The sequence below is a fragment of the Piliocolobus tephrosceles genome, chromosome 14, assembly GCF_002776525.5.
Source record: "Piliocolobus tephrosceles isolate RC106 chromosome 14, ASM277652v3, whole genome shotgun sequence".
Lineage (NCBI taxonomy): Eukaryota > Metazoa > Chordata > Mammalia > Primates > Cercopithecidae > Piliocolobus > Piliocolobus tephrosceles.
Window position 1 is genome coordinate 65,106,258 of NC_045447.1, and position 26,410 is coordinate 65,132,667.

Here is a 26,410-nt window from a genome sequence, read left to right on the forward strand (position 1 = left end):
CTGTTTTAGCTGCAGTGAGGGTTTGCTAACTCTGTGTAAGGTCAAATACTTAAGTTAAATTTTAGGAAGCTTCTATATACCTATTAGGGTCGTTAGAAAATCGGCCTAAGTCTCCCTTTACTTGCCTAAGATCCTGCAATGAGAAGGGAACTTGAAGGGGCCCCACATAAAGAGGCCCCTCAGATGACTTCCCTGAAAGTTACTTTTTTAATTTTAGAAAACTGTTTTCCCTGGGCCTGCCCGATATGGCTGCAAAAGAAAATAAGCCACTTTTTCTTCAAAGTTCCAAGGTTGAAGGAGTCCCAGTGCTTCAAAATACACTCTAGGGGAGTGCATGTTGAAGACAATCTGTTACTCATCTAGAAAGAGAAGTGAGAATAAAAGCATCCTTTTAGTCTCCTTCCTTTTGGTATGTGATCCAGGATGGAGATAAACACAGTAGAGGGCATCCCCCCAACTATTTTCTGTCCATCACTCCTGGATTCCCAACACCCGCTTAAATGTGCTGCACGTGACTGTAGGCGTGACCCTCCAAGCCATGGCACCAGAGGAACTGAGTGTTGGGCCTTAGTCACGCTGTTCCCAAGCAATCAGTTCTCTGCCTTTTATTTCCCTTTGACTTCCTAGACTTGTATGGCCTGTGTGCCTTCCAAAAAATGGATTCCAAGAAAAATGATGTAATTGGGCAAGGCCCCTTTAAGGGAGGGAGCATGCTAGATTGAACTCTATATCCTGCTATTATAGCCCATGCTAAAGCATTTACCCATAGAAAAATGGTTCTGGTTAACTTCCAGACTTAAAATCCCCTGACTAATTAAGTACTGTCTTAACAGGAGACAAAATAGGTACCTTAAAAGAACATAGGAACTGAATGGCCGTTTTCCTGCCAGTGGGACAATATCGAGATTAAAATTTGGCTACAGAAGATGTTTTACTCTTAATTGTTAAAAGCAGAAACTTTCCATTCACAGAAGAGGCCTAGAGCCTCATTTCTACTAGGTGGCTTAGAAATACCATGTGCTCGCCAGAGAAGTGGTATCAAGTAACCTCACCACAGGAGAAAAGAAGAAAACCCTGTTCCTAGACCATAAAAATCCTTGCACATTTCACGCGGAGAAAGAGTAAGAGGCTGCAGATAGAGAAGGAAGATGACTTTTGCAACAGGATAGTTGAGGTTCTCTGCCAACACCCAGAATGGGCTGTTGGAGGCTGCATCCGGTCCAGAGGCCTTTGAATCACACCTGGCCAGAAATTCTCAGTTGCCTCAGAACTTTTCCCAGCTTCATGTGACGGCAAGGTCTCCCGTGAAAAGAAGCTAGTTCAAGCATGGCCAACAGTCCCAGTACCTGTGGGTAATGGGGAGTTCTGCCCCTTCTCCCTAGCAAGCCTCATATCCATGACTTGAGTACGGCAGCCAACGCTAAATGTGTGTACTAGGTTGACGGATGCCTGTAGATTTATTTGATTTCTTTTAATATAGATTAATTACACTGTTAGTTTTGCCCACCAACTTTCTTCTCTGACTTGTGGTAAATGTGCACCCCCAGTGCTTGTTCTCTCATCTGGTCACGTTTCATTTCTCCCTTCCACTTCACCCATGTGCTTTTGTGTCACCTTCTTCCATTCTTTCCTCTTTCTGCATCTCTCATCTATCTTTATTTTTATTCTCCCTTTTGCTTCTAATATTACTCTCTCCTGGATTAAGATCTCTTAAGGCTTAAGCTCTATAAAGCTGTCTACCAAGTAGAATAGAGTTGGAAATGTTTTTCAAAAGCAAGTTGACTGAGTGAAGCTGTCTTGGTCCATTTTGTACTGCTATAACAGAGTACTACAGCCTGGATACTTTATAAACAATAGAAATTTGTTTGGCTCATGGTTCTGGAGGCTGGGAGGTCCAAGATCAATGAACTACATCTTGTAAGGGCCTTCTTACGACATCCTAATAGAGTGGAAAACATCATGTTGGTGAGAGAGAGCAAGAGCTCGAACTTGCAGACTCAAGTCCTTTTATAAAGATCACTAACCCATTCATGAGGGTGGAGCCCTCATGACAGTCATGGCAACCAAGATAGAAAGAGTTCATGGGGCAGGCTGTTGTAAAGGCTCATGATGCCAGGCAAAGTACCATTTCTGGACAGAGTAATTAATAGCTTTTCTACAACCAATCATGGATTGTTATAAAAAAGAAATGATGAAAGCTGTTTGGTGAGTCCTCCTTACTCTCTAGCATGATACAAACCTCTGAGTGTAGTTTTAAGACTTAAAATCTCAAACAGGACATGTTGACTTTATTCAGTTTGCAAACATTAACAAAGTGCCTCCTACCTACGAAAAAATGGTGCTAGATGTTGTGGAGATACAGAGATGAATGTAATATTGAGCACCTACTATGTGCCAGACATTTTACCTACATATTAATATTTGATCCTGATAACAACTCTGTGAGGTTGTTAGTTTTATGCTTAACTTACTAATAAGAAAATTCACACTAAAAGGTTAAGTAAGTTGTTCAAGGTTGAATAGCTGCTAGTGAGTGGTATACTCAGGACTGTAACTGTACTGTCAAATTCCATGTGGTTTACACCATATTGTAATGCTGATCTCATGGAACTTTCAGTCTAGGAGACAGACTCATTTGTAAACTAACTAATAATACAAAACAATGGAATAAGTATGCTAGTTGGGGGATGCTTAAGTCTGTTTAATCTGCTATAACAGGATAAATGACTGCATAATTTAGAAATAATAGAAATTTATTCAACGCAAAAAAAATCTAAAATCTCATTTAGTATATATTTGTGTACTAAATCAGGTATGGGTGAGACTTCAGGTACAACTCATCCTGAAACAAAGTTCCCCTCCAGCTGTGAGTACATAAAATCAAACAAGTTACATGCTTCTAAAATACAATGGAGGGACAAGTATAGGATAGACATTCCTCTTCCAAAAGGGAGAAATAGGAAAGAAGAAAGGATCCAAAACTCAACAGGGCAAACAACATTAAGTCTTGAGGCTTGTGAATAATCTTTGACTCTATGTTCTGCCTTCTGGACATGCTGGGGTAGGGTCAATTCCACCTTTATGGCTTTTCTGGGTATAGCCCATGCAACAGCTGTCAGAGTTTGGCGTCAGGTGCCTGAGGCTTTCCTAGATGGCATTGCACATCGGTGGTCTCTGCGGTGGCCCTGACCCCATGGCTCTGCTGGGCATTGTCCTAGTGGGTGCTGTCTGCAGCAGCCCTGCACCTGAGGCAACTCTGCCTGAGTCCCAGGGCTCTCTGAGGCATCTCTTGAAATCTAAGTGGAGGCAGCTCTGTTTTCACAGCTCTTGCACTCTGCGCACAAGCAGAGTTGATATTTGTACCAAGGCCTACTGCTTGTGTTCTCTAGAGTGGTGGCTCAAGTGGTTCCTGGGCCTGCTTGAGCCACAGGGATGATTCCATCAGAATGCAGGGAGCAGAGACTTGAGGCAGTGCTGGGCAGAGACCCCACAGGTCCCTCCCTTGAAACCATTCTGTCCTCAAGGCCCTGGCGTTCTGAACCTGTGATAGGAATGGTGGCCTGTTGTCTAAAATACCTTCAGGGTCATTTTTCCATGGTCTTGATAATTAGCAACTGGTTTCTTTCTATTCATGCTAATCTCTTTATTATATAGGCAGTTGGTCACACGTTTTGTGGCCTCTCCTAAAGATGCTTTTTTGTTCTTTATATGGACAGGCTGAGAATTTTTCCAGTCTCTAAGTTCTGCTTTCCCTTTGATGAAAAATTCTGGCTTTAGTTCATTTCTCCCTTCTTGTATTTTGCTGTAAGAAGTCAAGAAAAGCCATGCAACATGCTCAACTCTTTGCTTAGTTATTTCTTCCACCACATATCCTACCTCATCCCTGCTCAGTTCTGCCTTACATAAAGTGTTAGAACACAGGCACCATTCAGCCAAGTTCTTTGCCACTTTATAACAAGATCTTTCTTCCAGTTTCCAATAAGACATTTCTCATTTCCATCTAAGACCTTATCAGAAGGGCCTTTACTGTTTGTATGTCTACCAATGTTGTGATTATGACCACTTAGGTAATCTCTAAGAAGACTGAGGCTCTGTCTATAGCCCACCTCTTCTGAGCCCTCACCAAATTGCCCTTTATGATCTATTCACAGCAATATAGGCTTTTTCTAACCCACTTCTCCAAATTCTTCCAGTCTGTACACATTACCCAGTTCTAAAGCCACTTCCACATTTTCAGGTATTTCAGTACCTATCTCTGTCTTAGTCCATTTGTGCTGCTGTGGCAAAATACCTGAGACTGGGTAATGTATAAATAATAGAAATTTATTTCTCACAGTTCTGGCAGCCGGGAAGTCCAAGACCAGGTTGCCAGCATGTTTTGTGTCTGATGAGGGCTGCTCTCTGCTTTCAAGATGGTGCCTTGTTGCTGTATCCTCCAGAGGGAACAAATGCTGTGTCCTCACACAGCAAAAGGGATAGAAGATGAATTCACTCCCTCAAGCCCTTTTATAAGGCATGAGTTGATTCATGAGGGTGATTAGACGCTCATGAATTCAACCTCATGGTCCAATAGCTACTGATGGCCCTGCCTCTTCCTAATTTTGTGTTGGGAATTAAGTTTCAACATAAATTCCAGAAAAAACACAAACATTCAAACCATACCAAGGGGTAAGTAAAATTCATGAACAATTCCAACTGAAAAACTGGAGAAAGATCTAAGAGGAGCCTTTAAGGGTGAGAAGGACTCAGATTGCTGGATAAAACAGGAGAAAAGCATTCTCGATTGAAGAAGCAACATGATCCATGGAAGTATGGTCGAGGACCAGTACATGGTCAGTCCATTGTGTGCAATTAGAGTGTTGGGTTGATTTTAAAAGGTAGTAAAAGATGTTGAAAGGTTGCTGGGCAGTGGCTCATGCCTGTAATCCCAGCACTTTGGGAGGCCAAGGAGGGCAGATCACTTGAAGTCAGGACTTCAAGACCAGACTGGCTGGCCTGGTGAAATCCCATCTCTACTAAAAATACAAAAATTAGCCGGGTGTGATGGTGGGCGCCTGTAGTCCCAGCTACTCAGGAGGCTGAGGCAGGAGAATGGTGTGAAACTGGGAGGCAGAGCTTGCAGTGAGCTAAGATCATGCCACTGCACTCCGGCCTAGGTGACAGTGCGAGACTCCTCAAAAAAAAAAAAAAAGAAGAGGTAAGGTTGAGAAACAGAGTATATATGGAAAGTCTTGGATGCCATGCTAAGGAGTTTGGATATTCTATAAATAATTCCACACTTTTTGAGCAGTTGTTTTAAGATTTTTGAAGGGGTGAATTAACTTATTTGATTCGTACTTTTTTGAAGATAACACTAGAGGTATGAAAAGTCTAGATTAGCTCTTGGATTCAGGGCTAACAGACAGCTATTGCAATAATGTAAGGATGAAATTATGAAAGGTAGGCCAGTAGCAATGGGAATGACACTTGGGCGTGGGATGTGGAGTATGGTCACTGCATAGGACATTTTATAAGTAGAAACTCTGGGACTTGGTGATGTGTTATATGTGGGTGGAGAAGGAGGAACCAAAATTCATGTCAAGGTTTCTAAGATTGATGACTGAATATAGGGAAGTATCAAAGAAAGCACCAGTTGTTGGTAGAAGAGAGATGTAAAAATAAAACCAAGAACATTTTGTGTTTTATATGCCCATTTTGTGTTTTATATGCCCATTCTGTAGCACTCATGACTGGATTCACTATAATTGTGAAATGTGTGTGTGTGTGTGTATATATATATTTTTCTTTTCTTTTTTTTTTTTTTTTTTTGAGATGGAGTATTCTTGTCATCCAGGCTGGAGTATAATGGCGTGATCTCGGCCTGCTGCAACCTCCTCCTCCGGGATTCAGGCGGTTCTCCTGCCTCAGCCTCCCGAGTAGCTGGGATTACAGGCACCCACCACCACACCCAACTAATTTTTGTATTTTTAGTAGAGACAGGGTTTCACCATGTTGGCCAGGCTAGTCTCGAACTCCTGGCTTCAGGTGATCCACCCACCTTGGCCTCCCAAAGTGCTGGGATTACAGGGGTGAGTCACCGCACCTGACCTGTAATAATTATATTCTTAAAATATAATATTAAATGAGTAAAAGATTTCCATTTTTTGACCCACACTCTTAATAGCTCCTGAATCATTTGACAGAAGTGTATTATAAATGACAGTTTTTGAAATTATCTCAACTGTGACTAGGTGATTGTGTGGCATTTTCTTTGTCTTTTTTTTTTTTTTTTTTTGGCATTTCAAATTAATGGTACAGACATTTTTATTCCAGGTGGCAACAATCCATATCACTCCAGTGGATGACCAGCTTCCAAAAGAGGCTCCTGGAGTTTCTCGGCATTTGGTTGTCAAGGAAACTGAGGTGGCCTATATAACTAAGAAACAGCTACATTTTATAGATACAGAATCGTATGACAGGGAGCTGGTCTACACAATAAGTACTCCTCCATTTTTCTCCTTCAGCCACAGGTATCTGAAAAGTCAGCATTTGGGCTAGTTCTAGGATTGCAAAGTTGAAAGTGTCAGTATATAGCAACATATATGTAGTACTGTGGTTCACTTGCTCCGTTGGTCAGGGATGAAATTAGCTCAATTAAGCGTTTACTTTTATCTCAAACTTACCTCATATTTCCCTTTGAAAGCTGTATTAGTGGGTAAGTGATCTGCAGCTTGTAGTGTCTTCAGCATTGGTAGGCTTATAACAGTCTTTAATCCCTTTTTGAAAGACAGTGCTTATTTTTCTTTTTAATACTATTTATTGAGATCTTCCTAACATTAGTTTTGTATATTACTGCCATGAAATCATTACATTCTATGATCTCAATCCAGAAAAATAGCACGAATATACATTAGATTAGTATCGTATGCGAGAGAGCAAGAAAGCATTTTTAACATGAGTGTAACAATTTCCTTACATGATGCCAAGCAAAAGATTCTGTACATATATTTTGCAGTCATGATAAGGATGACATTGATGAAACTGGACTTAATGCTAGAATCTCCCAACGTAAAGAGAAAATATAAAGATAGAGCTCCTGATTTCTTCTCACAATGAGGTCTTTCAGTTTTTGATTGTGGGCTATTTGATTTCATTTTACTTACCTAAAAGTGAGCTGATGTGTTCGTCTGTATTTCTCTTTAGACACTTGGATGCTGGGAAATTATTCCTGGTGGACAGCATACCAAAAGTAGTTAAGAATCCTACGGCCCTGGAGCTGAGGTCATTCACTCAGGTATGAGGATATGCTAAAATGCTGACAAACATGATGCAAGTGTGCACTTAGAAGGTATGGCATGCCTAGTATTGTGCTTGAGAATGTTGGCCTTTGATATCCACAAAGGCTTGATGTCTTTATACTTGCTGCTTGTATGTTTCCATTAAGCGTGTGGCATCTATTTCAAAGTACTTGATCAAGTTAAATGTGGTTTCACAATCTCTTCAGTAATTTTACAAAACAGACTTTTGTATTGTTTTGCCATCAGCAGGACTGTAATTTGGGTATCTGGCGTATACATATTTATTTCACAAAATTCAGTTTATTCAGTATCTTACTGTATTAGTTTCCAAGGGCTAACAACAGTATACCATGAACTGGGTGGTTTAAAATAAACCCCCAGGACATAAAGGACTATGAGCTTTATTTTCTCATAGTCCTTGGAGGCTAGAAGTCTTAAATCAAGGTGTTGGCAGGACCATGCTCCTTCTGAAACCCTGTAGGAGAATTCTTCCTTGCTTCTATCAGTTTGGTGCAAAAGTTATTGTAGTTTTTGCCATTGAAGTCAAAAAAGAGCTTTTGGTAATCTTCAAAGTGATGATGGTGGCATTTACAATGTTCAACATCAATTAACATGATGGTCCTCTAAAAGCTTTTGATCCTTGCAAATCAACACCCACATATCCATCTCAACTTACTTTGCAGCATGCTGTGAACTATATGAAAGTGGCCTACATGCCCCCCATGCAAGACATTGGTCCCCATTGCAGAGATGTCCAGTTCACATTTTCCGTCAGTAACCAACATGGCGGCACTTTGCATGGGATCTGCTTTAACATTACAGTCCTCCCAGTGGACAATCAGGTTCCTGAGGTATGTACAATGTTCTACATAGAGAATGAAAAGGAGGAAAAGAAAGGAGAGACTTGAAGACCTACTGGAAATGGCAACTTTCCTTTAGGCTAGTTTTTTAAACTTACGAAAGAAATTTCCATCTATGGTGTAGTAAAAAAAGAAAAAAAAAGCAGGGGGAAGGGGGCCTTTTACCTCCCATGGGACTTCTATGTAATTTACGTGAGATTTTTCAGTTACTAAATTTAACATTATTTTCAAAGCTTTATCAAATTCTTTTTTTACTTCCTCTTCTTTCTGCTGAGTTTCACATGTTGATCAAGGGAAGGGGATTAAATTATGGGTCTCTTAGCATCTGGAAGGGCTTATTTACCCTCACTGAAGCCCAACTGTGCTGCTCTGTAATCTAAAGAAGCTCTTTAATTTTCCAAAATGAATTAAGATGGACCCTTGTTGTACTTTGTCCCACTGCCTAGTGTTTGTGTAAGCCTTAAAAGGACTTGGGTCTTTCATTAAAACTGAACTACAAAGGCTTTGCTACCTTGTGCAGTTTATCTGTGAAGCTGGGATTTGTACTGAGAATTTGTCCAATACCTACCTGGTTCCCCTGCCCACCTTCAGAATGCTAGACTTAATTAGGATGGTCATTATTGTTCTTATTATTTCCCTTAAAAGCAGGAAGACAAAATAACATTACCCATTCATTATGAACCAGAAGGGACCAGAGACTATGCATGCCTCATCCTTAAGGAAAGAGGTCACCTTCCCAGGTGCCTACTTGGACTATAGCCTGCACTGATGTTCTCTTTCCTGATACCTCATCATCTGTATACCTGCCCAAGGTTGTGGAGCGGAGGTCTTACCCTGAGGGCCTAAAAGGGCTGCCCAACCTGCAGAAGTTTTGATGGGTGTATTAGTCTGTTCTCATGCTGCTAATAAAGACACACCCGAGACTGGATAATTTACAAAGGAAAACGGTTTAACAAATTCACAGTTTCACATGGCTAGGGAGGCCTCACAACCATGGCAGAAGGGGGATGAGGAGCAAAGTCACGTCTTACATGGTGGCAGGCAAGAGAACTTGTGCAGGGAACTCTTGTTTATAAAACCATCAAATCTTGTGAGATGTATTCACTACCATGAGAACACTATGGGGGAAACTGGCCCCATGATTTAGTTATCTTCACCTGGCCCTGCCCTTGACACATGGGGATTATTACAATTCAAGGTGAGATTTGGGTGGGGACATGGCCAAACCACATCAGTAGGTCAAAACGATATATGAAAATAATGAATTGCCAACATTTAAATATCAGAAGATTGTCTATCAAGGCTGATTCCTAGCTTCCCTTGAAACTCTGACAGCTCTAACAAAATTGAACCCACATACGCCACAGCAGCCATTGCACAGGGCGTGCTCTCCAGCCCATCTAAGCCCCCACCCAGCTCGCCACACTTATTTCTATCACTGGCCTGACCTCCCACACCTGTGGACTTGCCACCTTTGGTAGAAAACCTGCCAGAGGGCTCACACGGAGGATTTTAAACTAACTCCATTCTTTGACAGCTTTCTTATCAGGAACCAGATCATATTCCTAGTGGTGAAATAGTTTAGAACGCCTATGGAGTTAACGTGATAAGATTTTATTCAGACCATTCTTTTCTATGTGTGAGATACAGGCCATGAAATGGCCTAGCATTAAAGAAGCCAAAGCTTTCTCTGAAACAATCATGGAGAAATACTCTTTTATGCAAAGTAATTCAAGCCTCTTGCTGGAGAAGGATGATCTGAGGAGGAAATTAAAAAGTGTGAAGGAAAAAGTTCATTGAATAGTTTTGAGGAGTTGGGGAAAGAATGGCAGGGTAGCTTCCCTTTTTTAAATTTTTACCTTTTACAGTATATGGGGCAAATGAAATAGTCCCTCAAAAAACTGAGGATATTAGAAATAAAATTAAATTAGCAGCTTCAGTGAGACCCACCACAGGAGTTGTTCCCTGATGTAGAACTCCTGCCGAGAGCTGCCTGAGTGATAACTACTGGAGGATGTTGACACCATGCTAACCTGAGTCCCAGAAACCTGAGCACTGGATTTGGACAAAAACTAAAAAGCTAATGACTGATGAGTGGGGGGAAATTAGCCTTATGCTTTTATTTTTTTGAAAGTTGCCCTAAAATATATATTTTAAAAAATCATCCAGTATAGCAAAGTATATTCCTTGAAACATTAGAAAGTAAAGATTCCATATTGGGATACTAATTCAATACAGCTCAGAAAAATGAGGTTGGCAAGCATGGACCTTTGTTCAAAGACAGCACTCCTCTCTGAGTAAGATCTCCCTCCCTTTCTTTCTCCTACACACAGTGAAAATATAGGTTCAGCAAAGTGAAAGTGAGACACTTGGGAGGGGTCAGGTGGGGGTAGTTGTAGGGAAAGAAGTCTATGTTTTTGCGTCGGTAGTTGATTAAAGAATAGAAGGCAGCGGTCTCAGAATTGTAGGTCTCATAATTTCCATGATGCAAGGGGCTGCCCTTGTGGCACCATGAATGCCCCATGTGGCTGTGGCCTGGAGTTGGTACCAGCACTGTGCCCTGGTGTACAGAAGGACAGAGCGGGCTCTTGAGCAGAGGCTGCAGCTTCACTTGCTTCCTTCCCTTTCCTCTGCCAATTTGTTGTCATCCTCCTTTACCAGCTCTTTCTTCAGGAAACATCCTTCCTGCTGGAACCAGCAGCTGCTCTGAGAAGAGCAGGTACTTACCAGGAGAACTTCTGCATCCTCCCATGGGCAGGGCACCTCACCCTAGACCACCTGGGAGGGGTCCTCAGAGCCCGTGATTTGGTACCCCACTGTATCTGCTTGCTTTCACGTCTGCATAGTAGTACAAGAGTAGGGGTAAAGATAGGTTAAACAAAGTTAGCAGGTTTTCCTCCTGCAGGATCTCAGAGCCTTGGATATGCTTATGTCCCTTATAAACCTCCATGGTGAGGATATTTGACCATAGAGCACTTATTGTCCCCTCCCAATGGGGTGATAAACCATCCCAAGCCATTCAACTTGCTTTTTACTTACAAATGAATTATTAGTCGAGCTGTGAGTTTTTCTATTATAACAAATTATCTTTGTGGCTTTAATATTTAAGTCTAATGTTTGAATAAATCTATTTCCTCTGGAATCTTCAATTTTGTCACACTACTTCCATTTCTAAAATATTCACTGTGACTGAAGCTTTAAAGCTCCAATCCATTTCCCAAGCCTTTAAGAATTTTTAGGATAAAAAGTAGATGAAACCTTTCCTTCAGGGGAATTTGACAAAGATTTTGTGTATTTTTTAGACTAAGCTGTATGTGTATTGAACAGTGTTGGGAATGGACGTGAGGATGAAAATTATTATTTCCTCAGTTTAGCAGCACAGGTAGTAATGATTGCTGATTCTACTATACAGGCTATGCAGTAAATGAAAAGTAGATACTTTCAGTCTTAGAAATCTGCCTTGCTTCCGTGTAACACATTAATGCTTAGAATCAGAAATAGTAAAAAAAAAAAATTTCAGTCAAAATGTCTAGCTGTGAACTTATCCTCTTACTACATTCTTGAAAACTTAGTTGGCATGTGAAGATAATACTGGAAGCTTAACAGGGATGTAATGAGCTCTGTCTTCAAGGGTCATGGAAAAAGACTTTGAATATTTCTTTCCTTTCTTCTCTCTAGGTATTCACCAACCCTCTGAAAGTGACTGAGGGAGGTCAATGCGTCATCAGCACAGAGCACATTCTGATTTCTGATGCAGATACCAAGCTGGACAATATTGACCTCTCCCTGCGGGGACTGCCTCTGCATGGAAGGGTGGAGCTGAATGGATTTCCTCTAAATTCAGGGGGCACATTTTCTTGGGGCGATCTCCATACCTTAAAAGTTAGGTTAGAATATTTCATGGCTTTTTTATTTACATGCTTTAGTTTCTTATCTAGATCAGCTATGAGACAGAGTAAGAGAAAGAAATTTCTCTAATTTTTTCAAGGATACCAACATGCCACTTAACACACTCAACGGGTCAGTTGAAAATTACAAATGATCAATTTTTTCCTTTCCCTCCAGACATTTTATTTCCGTCTGGCTTGCTATACCAGTGGAAATAACTTCATGGATATTTGAACAATAAAAATTTAATTGCCATGAATATTAAATTGGCGGTAACTGCACATATCACAAGAGGTAATAGTCAAACTAGATAAAGAGAGACTGAAATAATCTGTGAGGCTAATGTACATAACTGAACTTGTCTCCCAGAGAAACAAATTTCATAACCCGGAAACTCTGGGATAGAACTCTGTTGATCAATGTCCTTAATGTAACCTTATTCCATTCTACTAGGGCAGGGATCTGCAGGCAAACAAGCAGGGTGAGCTGAGTAATGAATACTTGAGTCTCCAACAGGGATGGCACAATCCCTGGCCTCATGGTCCTAGAGAAGCTGCCCTCATCTTAAGGTCTTTCATTTCCTCTACCTAATACAGTTCTTTACGAAACTTTTCTACAAAATCTAGTCAAACAACTTCCCTGGAAAACAATACAAGCTATTCAAAAGCAATGGTTGGGTAGGCCCACACACTAACTTCTCACTTGTAAATTCAAGCTGTAAATGGGAGCATTAGCCCTTTAGATAAAGTATGATAGGAGATATTGTACATCAAATACTTAGCTCTGCATTTGACTAGAAAGTTGACCAGAAACTAAGGTTTGTGCACAAGAAGACCAGTTTAATACTGACAGTTCAGTTCCGTCATTGATTTACAGTCCACGATATCTTGATCGTTTCACTTGCACTCCTATTCTTGTTAAAAAAAATTTTTTTTTGAGATTTCAGCTCTCAGCTATCTGTTAGACAGAGAGTCCTGTTTAGGTCATTCTTGCTAGGGGGTGAATGATGGATAGGAAAAACAGTGCCAATATTTGCTAGAACTATCTGTTCAAGCTTACTGTCAGAGGCTTACAATTATTTTTTTTTTAATTTAATCTTCATAGTAATCAAGTCTGACAAGGTATCCATTCTCATATTTTAATTGAAGAACTAAGCACAAAGAGGTTGAGGAATTTGCCCAAGTTCATTCAGCTACTATATGGAGGGGTCAGATTTTGAAAGAATATCTGCTTGACTCCAGTCATCCTTTGAATGTGTACTCTTAGGGCCATTTGATCTTTTAGGGATTTTACCATAGTAAAATAGAATTAGCCATTATCACTCACCAACAAAGTTTTGATGGAAATTGCAGGGAGCATGGCAAAATAAAGCATAGCGGGTAGTGCATAAGAGGAACATGGAGGGTGGGGAGGATGTGGGACTTCCCCATCATAGGAAGGGAATCCCCAACCTGAGTTGCTACCCAGCCTATGGGTGAAACGAGTCCTATAGTTAAAGATTATATATGTTCAATCTATTATATTATTTTTAATACAACTTTTATTTCCCATTCCTAGTACTCATTGGCATGTTTAAAATTTGGCTCAGTTCACTTCAGCAGCTCCTTAGAACTTTCCAAGCATCACTGCAATGGGCTGGAGAGTATGTGGAGAGCCTAGAATTAGACAATGCCTTCAAGAAATGTGACTGAGAATTAATGGAAGATAGGACCAAGGCTAGACAAAGGAAAGGTATTTTTTAAGTCTAAGAGAGATTTAAGAATCTATGTAGATTGAGAGGAAGATAGCTAGTCACTACAAGAGGAAAAATGACAGGAAAGAGGTAATACATAATTCATTGATCAAGGTTTTAGAGAAAAGCTGAATAGATCCAGAGCACAGGTGGAAGGATTAGCCTTAGAAGCAGAAAAGGGGAGAGAAAAATCAAATCCGCAGTGTCCCACTTTTCCTCATCTACTGCTCAGTCTGAGGGTTCTCCTGGCCCTAGTCAGTGTATTCTGCAAGTGGACAGACCTATACCAAATGGTTCCTGTTGTCACAGTGGCATTTGAAGGGCTGCTTTTTAATTTGAGGACAAATTAGAAATGCATATAACACATTTTTTCCAGAGTGGAGCAATTTTACATTCAAGAATATATGAGTAGTTAAATATGTGACTTCAGGATTATGTTGGGTTTTTGTTGTTGTTGTTGCTATTTATTTGTTTAGTGAACACATGGCCAAAGCCTTGAAAGAGCTCGTGTGTCATGCATCTCAATTTACTCTCACACTGTTCCTAAGAGATTAGTGACAAATATTATCCCCACAGGTATCAACATGATGGATCTGAGGTTCTTCAGGATGACATACTCTTGGAGGTCACCGATGGCACAAATTCAGCAGAATTTGTTCTACATGTTAAGGTGGGTAGAAAGTTTCCTCCTTGAGTTATTGTCTTAGTCTGTCTTTTGCTGCTATAACACAATACTACAGACTGGGTAATTTATAATGAACAGAAATTTGGCTTATCACTGTGGGGGCTGGGAAGTCTAAGATTGGGTAGCTGCTTCCAGTGAGGGCCTTCTTGCTGCATCAACCTGTGATGGAAGGGCAAAAAAAGAGCAAGAGGGAGCCAGACACTGAACTATGAGCCTTTTATGATCAGCATTAATCCATTCATGAGGGTGGAGCCCTTATGACCTATAAACCTCCCACCTCCCAACACTATTGCAAGTTTCCAATGCATGCTTTTTTGGGAACACATTAAAATCATAGCAGTCATATAGACAGAGGGGATCTTGTTGGAAAACTCTCAGGTCCTGACAGAACTTGAAACCCACAGCCTCCAAAGTGAGAGAATACCTGCTTTGATCCTTGTATGTCTCAGGCCTGCCAATAGAAACCAAAGTTATAATGGTGAAGTAGCCATACTATATTATTATCTCTGTCTAATCTATTTAAAGACAGAATTACTCTGCCTTCAAACGTAGATATTTAATTTAAAAAGTAATTTATTCTATGTATAAATTATTTCTAATATCTTTGAACTATAACACTCAGAAATACTTATTTAGCAGTGGGGCAGGTTAGGCTAGTAACACTGGGGTTTTCCTGTTTATAGAAAAAGCCATGTATGCGTGTATGTGGTGCTTCTTTGTGAGTTCCTATGCCATATAGTCCTAGCATGAGTGTTTGAGATCATATTTCCCCCTCTTGACAAATGAAGAAAAATCTGCACATAAAATTTGAGTGTAGACAGGGCAAGGTGGCTCACACCTGTAATCCCAGCACTTTGGGAGGCCAAGGCAGGCTGATCACTTGAGGTCAGGAGTTCAAGACCACCCTGCCCAATATGGCAAAACCCTGTCTCTATTAAAAATACAGAAATTATCTTGGCACAGTGGCTTGCTCCTGTAGTCCCAGCTACTTGGGAGGCTGAGACAGGAGAATCGCTTGAACCTGGGAGGTAGAGGTTGCAGTGAGCCGAGATCGCGCCACCGCACTCCAGCCTGGGCAACAGAGTGAGGCTCTGACTCAAAAAAAAAAAAAAAAAATTTGAGTGCATGACCGAGGGACTTACAGGAACCCCTTGAATGTCTTTGTTGAGTGGCATGCAAGTCCAAGAGCATAACTCAGAGGGTTTGCAGGTATTTATATTTGGTGACAAAAGAAGATATGAAGAAAAATATACCATGTTCCCTGAAGAGCCACTAATAACTTTCATTGTACTAGATTATTTATTTCTGTTGGAATTTTTCAGATCTTTGTGATATGAAATCATTATTATATTGGTAATAATAATGTCTTTGTAAGGTATTTTAGTTAGTGACTAATAAAGAATGTTCACATACATCTATAATTTTAAGAAGCAGTGAGGGAGTTATCCCCATTTTATAGCTAAGGATATTTAGGTCCAAGAAGGTTCAATGACTTGCCCCAAATCATTGACTAGACAGTGTAAGCTTGGGCTGGCATCTCCACTCCTTGTTTCCTAGGTCAGTGTTCGTTCCTCCTCACCCTGCCACCCTTCTACATCACTAGCTGATATGATGATCATACTGGCCAGCAGTTCCTGTGCACCTCTCTGTGACAGGAACAAGGCAATCTCTTCCTTTCCTTTTCCCACTTAGTCCTCATCATGGCCTTTGGGGTCTGAACAAAGAGCAGTATGTTATTGCAGCTTCAAAAAGGACAGTTTTCTTTGTTGGCAGACTTACAGAGAGACAAAGAGTTTCTGAGTTACTTTTTTTTGTCTGAAAAGCAAATTTGTGGGAAAAAAAACCCCAACCCTATCTTCCATCCATGACAATAGGCAGTGCATTTTGGGGAAGCAATCTGTTTATTGTTTCTTTTTAAACACAAGAGGATGGTCTTTAAAAGCCAAACAGAGGCACAGCCAATTTTTGGACAAGTGTTTGTGATTTTTTTTAATCCAGAAGGAATATTCTTAATTCTATTGCCTTTGGACTTTATTTTCATTTGAAAGCTGAGGCTCTTTTGTGAACTGCTGCAAGATGGTCATCATTGAATTTGTTGGTGATATTCCTCAGAGTCAAGAACAATACTGGAGAAGGTCTTAAATGAATTCACTCAGGGGAGTTGAACAAAGATGCTTTTCCTTAATAAGCCAATAGAGAAGTAGAGAATATTGTAGGCTTTTAAAATCTTTAATTAAATAACTAGCCTGGAGCTTTCGTTATCCATTCCTCTATCCATTAAAGGAAGTATCCGAACAATTTCATGTGTATTTGTTTTAGAGTTGTTAGCCTGTTTAAATAACAGGGTAATCAGGACATATATGCATAGTTGCATTCACTCATTCATTTATTCAGCAAATATTTAATAAGTGCTTCTCTTTGCCAAGCCTGCGGCTAGATGTTTAGAATATGATGATGAGCAAGACAAACAAAGTCACTGCTCTTCTAGAGGTCACAGGCCAGGGATGAAGACAGGCATTAAATAGATTATCACTGAAATAATTGAGTGATAAAATTTAGATGGTTCTATACATAAATAGGATGCTAAAAGACAGTAAATAATAGAAGCCCCTAAATTAGCTGAATAGTCAAGGAAGGATTTCCTGAGGAATCCCCATGTAACCTGATGGAGGAGTTAACCAAGCAAAGAGTTGGGGAAAGAATAGCCAGGGGGAAGAGAGATGGGCAGTGGGGAGAGAGATGATACAGAGACCCTGTGATGGTGGGGAATGTGTGTTGGGGTAAAACTGGAGTGGAGTGGCAAAGGCACCCCATAGCATGGGATAAGGCCGGAGAAATCCTAGCAGAATCAATGAGAAGCCCCTGAAGGTCTCTGCAAGGCAGTGACTTAAAATCCACATGTTAGAAAAGATCTCTTTGGCTGAGCATTGGGAAAGAAGGTGTAGGGTTGAGAGGATTTGCAGGGCAGATGTGGCAGCCTTGCAGCACACACCAAGTTATGGCTGTGAACTAAGAAGGTGATTGTCCTCACTCCCTTTTAGAAGATACGCTTTTCCAGATTTCTACACGATCTTTTTAAATTTAGAGTGCCAGTGTGATCCCATGTTGCTTTTCTTTCCTTTTTACTTGGAGTTTTATTTTCGTGAAAGTGAGAGAAAAACATTTTGTCAAGTTGAAAACTGGCGTTGATTGAATAGTTACGGAGTTTCATGTTTAACTCAAACTGTTTGAAATGCAGCTGCTGCTTATTATAAGTTCAGAGAAACTTCCTGGGTGGCAGGAAGTTGAGGGTGGAGGAAAGCTTTGTAATCACCAAGTAATCTGAAACAAAAATAACTTTGGTGCAGTAAATGAAAATGCCTCAGACCACAAAGACCAGAATTCTTCTGGAATATGTGTGAATTTAATGAAAGAGGATAGGGGCTTTGGTGAAAAATGCCTTATATTACATTTGTATTTTGTCTGTCTAGAAACAAATGAGAGTTTTGAGTCCTGAACCATAACAATATTCTCCCGTTCCTACCTAAACTGTCTCTCACATGAGCATTCCTTGCAAGATGGGTTACATGGGAAAAGTTAAAAGATACAGATTGCTTGGCCAAATTCCACGGCTGTTGTTTCATGTGTCTGTAAGATCGAAAATGCCTGTCATTCTGACTATGAGCAATGGATTACCTGTCAAAGAATTTGTCGTTTCTTTCTTTTTCTGAAAACATGCTTTTTTTCCATTGCCTATAGGTATTCCCTGTCAATGATGAGCCACCAGTCCTGAAGGCTGACCTCACGCCTGTCATGAATTGCTCAGAGGGAGGAGAGGTGGTCATCACCTCTGAATACATTTTTGCTACTGATGTGGACAGCGATAACTTGAAGTTGATGTTTGTGATTGCTCGAGAACCTCAGCATGGGGTGGTGAGGAGAGCTGGAGTCACAGTGGATCAGTTCTCTCAGGGAGATGTTATCTCAGAGGCCGTAACATACAAACACACTGGTAAGCAGCAGCATAGTGACCAGTGAGGGAATGCAAGCAACATGAAGAGTCTCCACTCTTCAGTGTGGGATCCCATAATCAAACAGTCATAATGTTTGCTTCCATTAAAAACAAGAAGCAGCTTCAGCCTGGCCTCTGTTTTTCCAGCATGATCACCATTTATGGGAGTATTTCTGATTGTGTTATTGTAATGAATTTCAAAGAGTGGAGAAAGGGCACATGTTACTTGCTGCTTTGTTCCTGACACTACCGCACAGACCTTCCATTCACCCTGTGATTCTCCTTAGCCTTTTTGGTCAGTTTGACCATCATAGTTTGTGGATCTATAAATCATGACAGAAATGCCTGAATTAAGCTCCTAAAGTATTTATATTATTAATTTTCAAAGCTTACTTATCACCAACTAGCTAGTTCCTGAAAAGCAACGATAATGTCTTACCCTGTATGTAACTTGCCCACAGCAAATGACAATATGAACACAGGTTAGATGTACAGAAAATGTTCGTTTATTAGCGCTGCACTTACATTTTCAGCATGGCTTTATGTTGTCACCCAGGTGGCATTTGTTCCACTAAAAAATATTAATTCAACATCTGATATCTTCAGGTTATAGCACTGAGCACTGTGGGGTACACAGGAGTATGACCTAGACCCTGCTATGAAAGACTTTGAACTTAAATGGACAGACAAAACCCATTTGCATGCAAAGATGACAGTGTGACTGACACTGACACACCGCACATCATCACATCATCTCCCCTTGCACATCTTCTGAGGTCTGGGTTGGGGACACTTCCTTGGTAACAATGCTGCATATTTCATCTGCTGGCTTTTGCTGTACTCTAGTGCAATTTCCTGTCTACTCATCCATATGCCTCTTTAAACTGCAAGTTCCAATGCAGGAAGTATGATCAAGTATGTAAGGCCAGGTGAGTGGTATAGGAAACAAGAACTTTCAGAATTCAAATCATTTTCTTATTTGAAGAAATTCAAGCAGTGAGACATGAAAGAAAATCAAGGAGGAGGAATGGAGATAGCAAAGGATTAATTCAGAGATAGGAGAAAACATTTTGAAATAATATTTGTCCTATATACTTTGGAAAATAATGATTTATTGGAACACCAGATGTCTTGTGACCAATTAGTTAATAAGGGACATTTTAATCACTTCACCAGACATCTTTTTTCTTTAAATGGTATCTTTCTATCCTCTTATCTGTGTTTAGTCTTAGGAAAGATTTCGTGGGTGATTTCCTTGTCTTGAGGAGCATAGTTCATATGTTTGATGTCCCTCAGAAGTTCACAACGAGGTACTTGTTTTTTATTTCCCCAATGGATCTGAAATAGACTGGCAGAAAAGGGATCCAAAGACCAATGATTGTTATTTATTGCTTAATTATTTAACATCTCTGGCAGGCTCGTGTAGCACAGGTAAATTAGGGGTAAGAAGAATCTGTCTTCTTTTCCAGTGCCTCTAAGTGCTAAACAGCAGGTATACAGATTTCTAAATCTCCTTTAGTGTAACAGCCATAAACAGGACTGTTGACTAATTTTTAAAAAAAAATAAACCCAGTAGGACTTTGGGGCAAATTATTTCAAATAGATGGCTTTTGGCTATGTTACTAAGTTAGAAGGAATACTCGATTCAAAGGGAAATTTGGTATTTGAATGTTAACGTTTTCTTGTAATGATTATTCACTTACTCAATTGGTAGTTCCTCAGTCCTGTGCTGGGATCAGGATAAAGAACCACAGTATTGCAGGATCTGAGGTTTCAGTGAGTTTTCTGGCCCTTCTCGTGCTTCTACATGTTGATTTAGAGGTCACCTAAGAATATTTTATTAGCATTACTTTATTTGCTTTCTATAAGTATAAAAATAATACATGCTCATTGCAGAAAACTTGGAAAGAATGGAAAAGTACAATAAAGTTTTGAAAAATCACCTTATTATATATCTAAAACAGTCACTGTTTATATTTCAATATTATAGTATTTTATTCTCTTTATTCTGACCATAATTTTAACATAGTTGCAATCATGTTGTACATGCAGTTTTGCAGATTACTTTTATCATTTAGATTATCACCTAAAAATGTTTATTAAAATATATATTAAGTGTTAGAAAGTTATAAATATGTTTTAGCAAGAGAATGACATCTTACTATATAAAAGTCTATTATTAATTTGCTATTCTCCCAATTAACATTATCTGGTCCCAGCTACTTGGAGACTGAGGCAGGAGGATCACTTGAGCCCAGGAGATGGAAGCTAGAGTAAGCCATGATCATGCCATTGCACTCCAACCTGGGCAACAGAGTGAGACCCTGTCTTCTCTCAAATTTTTTTTTTTAATAACACTATGATTAACATTTGTAAGTACAAATCATGTCCTTAGGCTATATTCCATTTCAAGGTAAAGAATTTCACTACCTATGTTGCAGTACATAGAAGTTCACTACTATTTAGTGGCTTAATATTTGGCCTGCTTTCACAGCTATTTCTGCAAATATATCCTGTGCTTCCATTACAGAGAAATTATGGTTACTCAATTTGCTATTTGCCTTCTCTTTTTTTAAAGCTGTCTTCCCTTTCTAGAGTGACTTTTAATTTCTCTCCCCCATTGCTTCTCCCTACAGATCTTCTGTCCTATCCCCCAGTCTTCTACCTTATCTGCTTGGCAAACTCTTACTCATTCTTTAATGCTCAGCACAAAGCCAGCAAAGGCATCTGGAAACTTTGCTGACTTTCCTTGGCACGTACGCCCTGCCCCTATGCCATTGCCAGCTAAAACTCTCATCTTCTTTCACCCTCAGCACCTTGTACACAATCAGGCTGGAATACATAAAATTGCCATTTAACAGTTAAAAAATGGTTTAATAGTAGCAATTTCATGTGGTTCTACATAATACATACATACATCTGTGCTATTCTAACCACACTGCATTTCCTTCTCTACCATTAGACTGTATCAGTGCCTGATGTATAGTGGGTCTTTTGACATTTGACATTCTTTTGAAATGTCTTTTGACAGTTCCAAAATGTGTGCCCTTTTTTCTGCTGTTGTGCCGGAAACACTAATTATCACATAGTAGGTATTGAATAAATATTTACTCAGTGAATTACTAATGAACAAATTTTTAAGCCAATTTGCATTTTAGATATATGAATAGGTGAGAGGTCTCTTATTTTTGACTCTTTTTCACATTGACAGCTGATTGTTTCTTTTTAATTCTCTCAACTTCAATTCTGTTTTTCCTTTTAAGCCCAGTTTTCTCATCCTTTGAGCACTTGGTTGCTCAATAATATCATCTCTAGATTTTCGTTGTCATTTTTAAACAGGGGAAATAATGGCAACCACAGAACTCTGCAGATTTGACCAGTGTCTGGTGAAAACAGAGGATGTCCCTGATCTTTTGTACCCTAGGTTCATCAAAATTCCAAGCATTAATTCCTCCCTGTATTAGTCCATTTTCAGACTGCTGATAAAGACGTACCCGAGACTGGACAATTTACAAAAGAAAGGGGTTTAATGAACTTACAGTTCCATGTGGCTGGGAAGGCCTCACTGTCATGGCAGAAGGCAAGGAGGAGCAAGTCACATCTTACATGGATGGCAGCAGGCAAAGAGCTTATGCAGGGAAACTCCCATTTTTAAAACCATCAGATCTCATGAGACTCATTCACTATCATGAGAAAAGTGCAGGAAAGATCTGCCCCCATAATTCAATCACTTCCTACTGGATTACTCCCACGAAATGTGGGAATTGTGGGAGTTACAATTCAAGATGAGATTTGAGCAGGGGCACAACCAAACCATATCACTCCCTTCTTGAGATTTTCATGGTGATGCATGAGAATTAACAACAGCACCTGTGCAAAACTTTTCTGTGTCCTGGATAGCAAGCACTCTTACTCCATGCCCTTAGTGAGTAACCCAAGAGCAGATTGCCCTGTTGCTGATAAACTGTGTAATCCTGACATTTTCTTCCTTCTTCCTCTCACTGTCTAAACTGGGAACATTTTGAATCCCACAGATGTAAGACCTAAAGAGTGAAAAGAAGAAAACAAAAATAAATGTCTCTTCCACAGACTGTTGCTATTTTTAAAAACATCCTGGCTAATATATAAGAAGAAGAATATTGAAAGAAATGGCAAAAATGTGGCCTACTTTTGTGTTTCACCTATCCAACATCCTCTTGTCTCATAAGTGCTCTGTGGTTGATGGTTGTTCATTTAAGGTGGTTAATGGAAATGGAAAGACAATTACCAAAGGGACAAGGATGCCTTCTCCCTCTCCCTGAGGTTGGCCATAACATGAAATGATTATAAGGGAAGAATGAAACCTTCACCAGTGAATCTTCGTGCCCTTGTTCATTCATGAACTGTCAGACCCTTGTTAGCCCAGTTTTGTCCCTCCTTATCATGATAGATGGCTGGTAGGGAGTTCACCAGAGGCAACAGATGGGCAAGAATTTTTGCATTATTTTCATGATATATTTAATCTCATAGTGATAAAGTTGGGCTTTACATTTATTTTATCCACATAATATTTTTTCCTTGCCATTTCAATGCTTGTAGAAGAGGTGTGAGTAGATTTCATCTTGGTATTCTATATTTTTAAAAAGTAAGGTTTCAGCTATAGTTGTGTCTTCCAGGTGGCGAGATTGGCATGATGCCTTGTTCTGACACCATTACATTGGTGGTTTCAGATGGAGACGCTGGCCCTTTTGTGAATGGCTGTTGCTACAATGGACCCAATCCATCCGTTCCTCTTCATATGTCCTTTCCAGTATATGATCTCAACATCACGGTATACCCAGTAGACAACCAGCCACCTTCCATTGCAATAGGTGATAATGTGTTTTTCTGTTCCAGTACTATTGTCTGACCTAGCGTCATACTTGTGGTTCAGTGAAATAATACATTTCACTTATAGTCTAAAAAGAAAACCACCATACGGAATTGTCCTTCAATGATTGCCTCAACACAAATTTGTGGAAAACCCAAATCTGTTAAGATTATAGGGCAAAAGAATTTACATGTTTAAAAATTTAAATATTTCTGTTTGGAGAGAGAATATGTGTATTGGTGTGTGTCTCTGTGTGTGTGTGTGTGTGTGTGTGTGTGTGTGTGTGTTGGGACAAGGACAGCATTGCAATCCTCAAATATTCTGATTTTATTTCACAAGGGAAAATATAATTTGCCTGCTGAAGAGAGAGTAATTTATTTTATCCATAACAATTTCTATTAGAACAGGATGAGTATACCAGAGAGACCATTTATATACATTTAACCTTATTTGCTTTTTAGAAAGTCATCTCTTCATAGGCATTATGTATATGTTCTGTCTCTCAGAAAAATATATAAGCATATGTATGAATGTTATTGTAATTTGCAGACTATCTCCCAAGCAGTGTTCTGGAAAGAAAGCTTTATCCCAGCAGAATAATTAAGCATCAAGGCATGAAAAACATCTTCGTTATGAGCAATTCATAATAGCTCTCAGGCAATTAACGCTCTGACAAACAGAGGTACCAATTGATCTTGAAGAGTACATAAACTACGTTTAGTGGCTTAACATTAAAACAGTTTGGCAATTCGTACTTTCATTTGTCACTTCCATAGAGACACAAGGGAAATCAGAGTTCCTTGAGAATGACTAAAGGGCTATGCTGGAGCAGTTAGTATTTCTGCTGTCTTTCCATTATTGTCTGGCTTGCCTGTACAAAAAAAATATATAATTCCATAAGTCAAAGTAAATTCACTCATTACCACTCAAGATTTTCACTTTAAAGAGAATTATGCCAAAGAAAACAAACATCTCCCATGGAAATGTTTTTGCACATGGGAGGCTTCTCTGAATTAGAAATTCCGTCACTGCATTTTGTCCTACCTACTGTTTAATGGTTTTCACGCTAAGTTGTAATTGTGTTTTTATTTGTATGCAGGTCCCATGTTTGTTGTAGATGAGGGCTGCTCAACAGCCCTTACCGTTAACCATTTGTCTGCCACTGACCCTGACACTGCATCAGATGACTTGGAATTTGTTTTGGTTTCTCCTCCCCAGTTCGGCTACCTCGAAAATATACTCCCTTCTGTGGGTTTTGAAAAAAGCAATATTGGCATAAGTATAGGTAAGTAGTAGCTTCATGACCAGCAATGACTCCCTTCCTTATATTTATGGATGTGATTGGCCAGGTCATGCTTAATAACTGGGTAATGACTTTCAAAATGTTTAAAGCACCAGGCATGGTGGCTCACGCCTGTAATCCTAGCACTTTGGGAGGCCAAGATGGGCAGATCACCTGAGGTCAGGAGTTCGAGTCCAACCTGACCAACATGGTGAAACCCCGTCTCTACTAAATATAAAAAATTAGCCGGGTGTGGTGGCACATGCCTGTAATCCCAGCTACTTGGGAGGCTGAGGTAGGAGAATTGCTTGAAACCAGGAGGCAGAGGTTGCAGTAAGCTGAGATTGCACCATTGCACTCCAGTCTGGATAGCAAGAGCGAAGCTCCATCGCAAAAAACAAAACAAAACAAAAAGTTTAAAGCACCATATGTATTCAATGAATTATTATTACTATTATAGCTGATACTTTTGAATCTTACTATTTGTCATTTTAATTTTTATTCTGACTTTCCCCATGCATGCAAATTTACTTCAAAATAAGTGGAATTTTACTTATGAAAAATACAAGAATGAACATTGAAGACAGAATGGTTTAAAAGGCCCTCACAGCAACACGGGATACCATGAGAGAGTGAATCTAGTGGTAGCTCACAAAGTCTCATTCTCACAATCTTTTAGCACGTTGAATAGATACTGCTGGAAAGGATGAGGAAATATACTATGGGTGTAACAGAGAGAAAGCCTAAAATGTTGAAGCAGATGACATTAATTTTAAAACTAAAATGTGTCCCAGATACTTAAATAGCTCTTGTATTTCAGGCAAAAACAAACCAACCAAAACAAAAACAGAAAGCAAAAACAAAATCTTCCAAAGACATATAAATTATTCTCCAAACCCCTTTGGAAGAATGTCCATTTTAAATGTGAAAGAGACTGAATTTAAGATTAATTGCATTCAATGTTACCCAGTTTCTCTTGTGACTTAATGCACATCTTAGAGCATTTTTCTCTTTGGATTTAAGCCCATGTCAAAATACTAAAACAGCGGGTTAGCTAATTCCACTCAATCCAACCCCTTGCTTGATATGTACATCTTGAAGTACGCATATGATTGATTGACTCTTGTTTTGCCTTTACGTAATGGAGGTGGTCTCTTTTTATACTCAAGTATGACAGAGAACCATTTATGCAAAAGTAGTCATTTAATCAGGGGTAGGTCTCCGACATTTATTCTCAGTATCTGAAGTAGTCTTGAAGTCCCTGTGCATTACTGGTTAAAAATTATTACTCTTCTGTTCCCCATGAAAATTTTATTCTTCTTTATGATCTATGGATATCTGCCTTTATGTTGATGGTTGGCTGTTGTAGCAGCCCTTGATAGCAGATACATAGGTCAACTGCTATGATCTCTTATTCGCATTACTGAGAAATTGACTGTTAGTGGGTTAAGGATTAAGGACCAATAACTGGAAAAAATGTTTTTCTTATTCATCTGTTCCATCTTGGTGTGCTCTAGATTCATTTCAGTGGAAAGACATGAACGCTTTTCGCATTAACTATGTGCAGTCCAGGCATCTGAGGATAGAACCAACTGTCGACCAGTTCACGGTGTACGCCACAGATGGGAAGCAACGCTCCTTGGAGATACCGTTTTCTATTATTATCAACCCCACAAATGATGAAGCTCCTGACTTTGTAGTGCAGAATATTACTGTAAGAAACATATCCAAATGTTCCATTTCTCTTTATCATTTTGATTTTTATTTTCAGTTAGTCCATTTGCATTGCTCCAAGTGCATTAACACATTGAATTGGTGAGGCGTGGGGAAGGCTATGTCATGTAAT

The 26,410-nt window shown here is 39.6% G+C and overlaps 1 protein-coding gene across 1 annotated transcript in view; it reads left to right on the plus strand.

Annotated features, from left to right (window-relative positions):
- Window positions 1-26,410, plus strand: part of FREM1 (FRAS1 related extracellular matrix 1) — a 168,478-nt gene that overhangs the window by 71,143 nt on the left and 70,925 nt on the right. Inside the window, exons 10-18 of the mRNA XM_023213375.2 lie at window positions 6,313-6,509; window positions 7,183-7,273; window positions 7,961-8,128; window positions 11,816-12,024; window positions 14,334-14,427; window positions 18,181-18,433; window positions 23,089-23,283; window positions 24,382-24,567; window positions 26,082-26,278. Coding sequence (XP_023069143.2) covers window positions 6,313-6,509; window positions 7,183-7,273; window positions 7,961-8,128; window positions 11,816-12,024; window positions 14,334-14,427; window positions 18,181-18,433; window positions 23,089-23,283; window positions 24,382-24,567; window positions 26,082-26,278 — 1,590 coding nt within the window. The remainder of the gene's footprint in view (window positions 1-6,312; window positions 6,510-7,182; window positions 7,274-7,960; window positions 8,129-11,815; window positions 12,025-14,333; window positions 14,428-18,180; window positions 18,434-23,088; window positions 23,284-24,381; window positions 24,568-26,081; window positions 26,279-26,410) is intronic.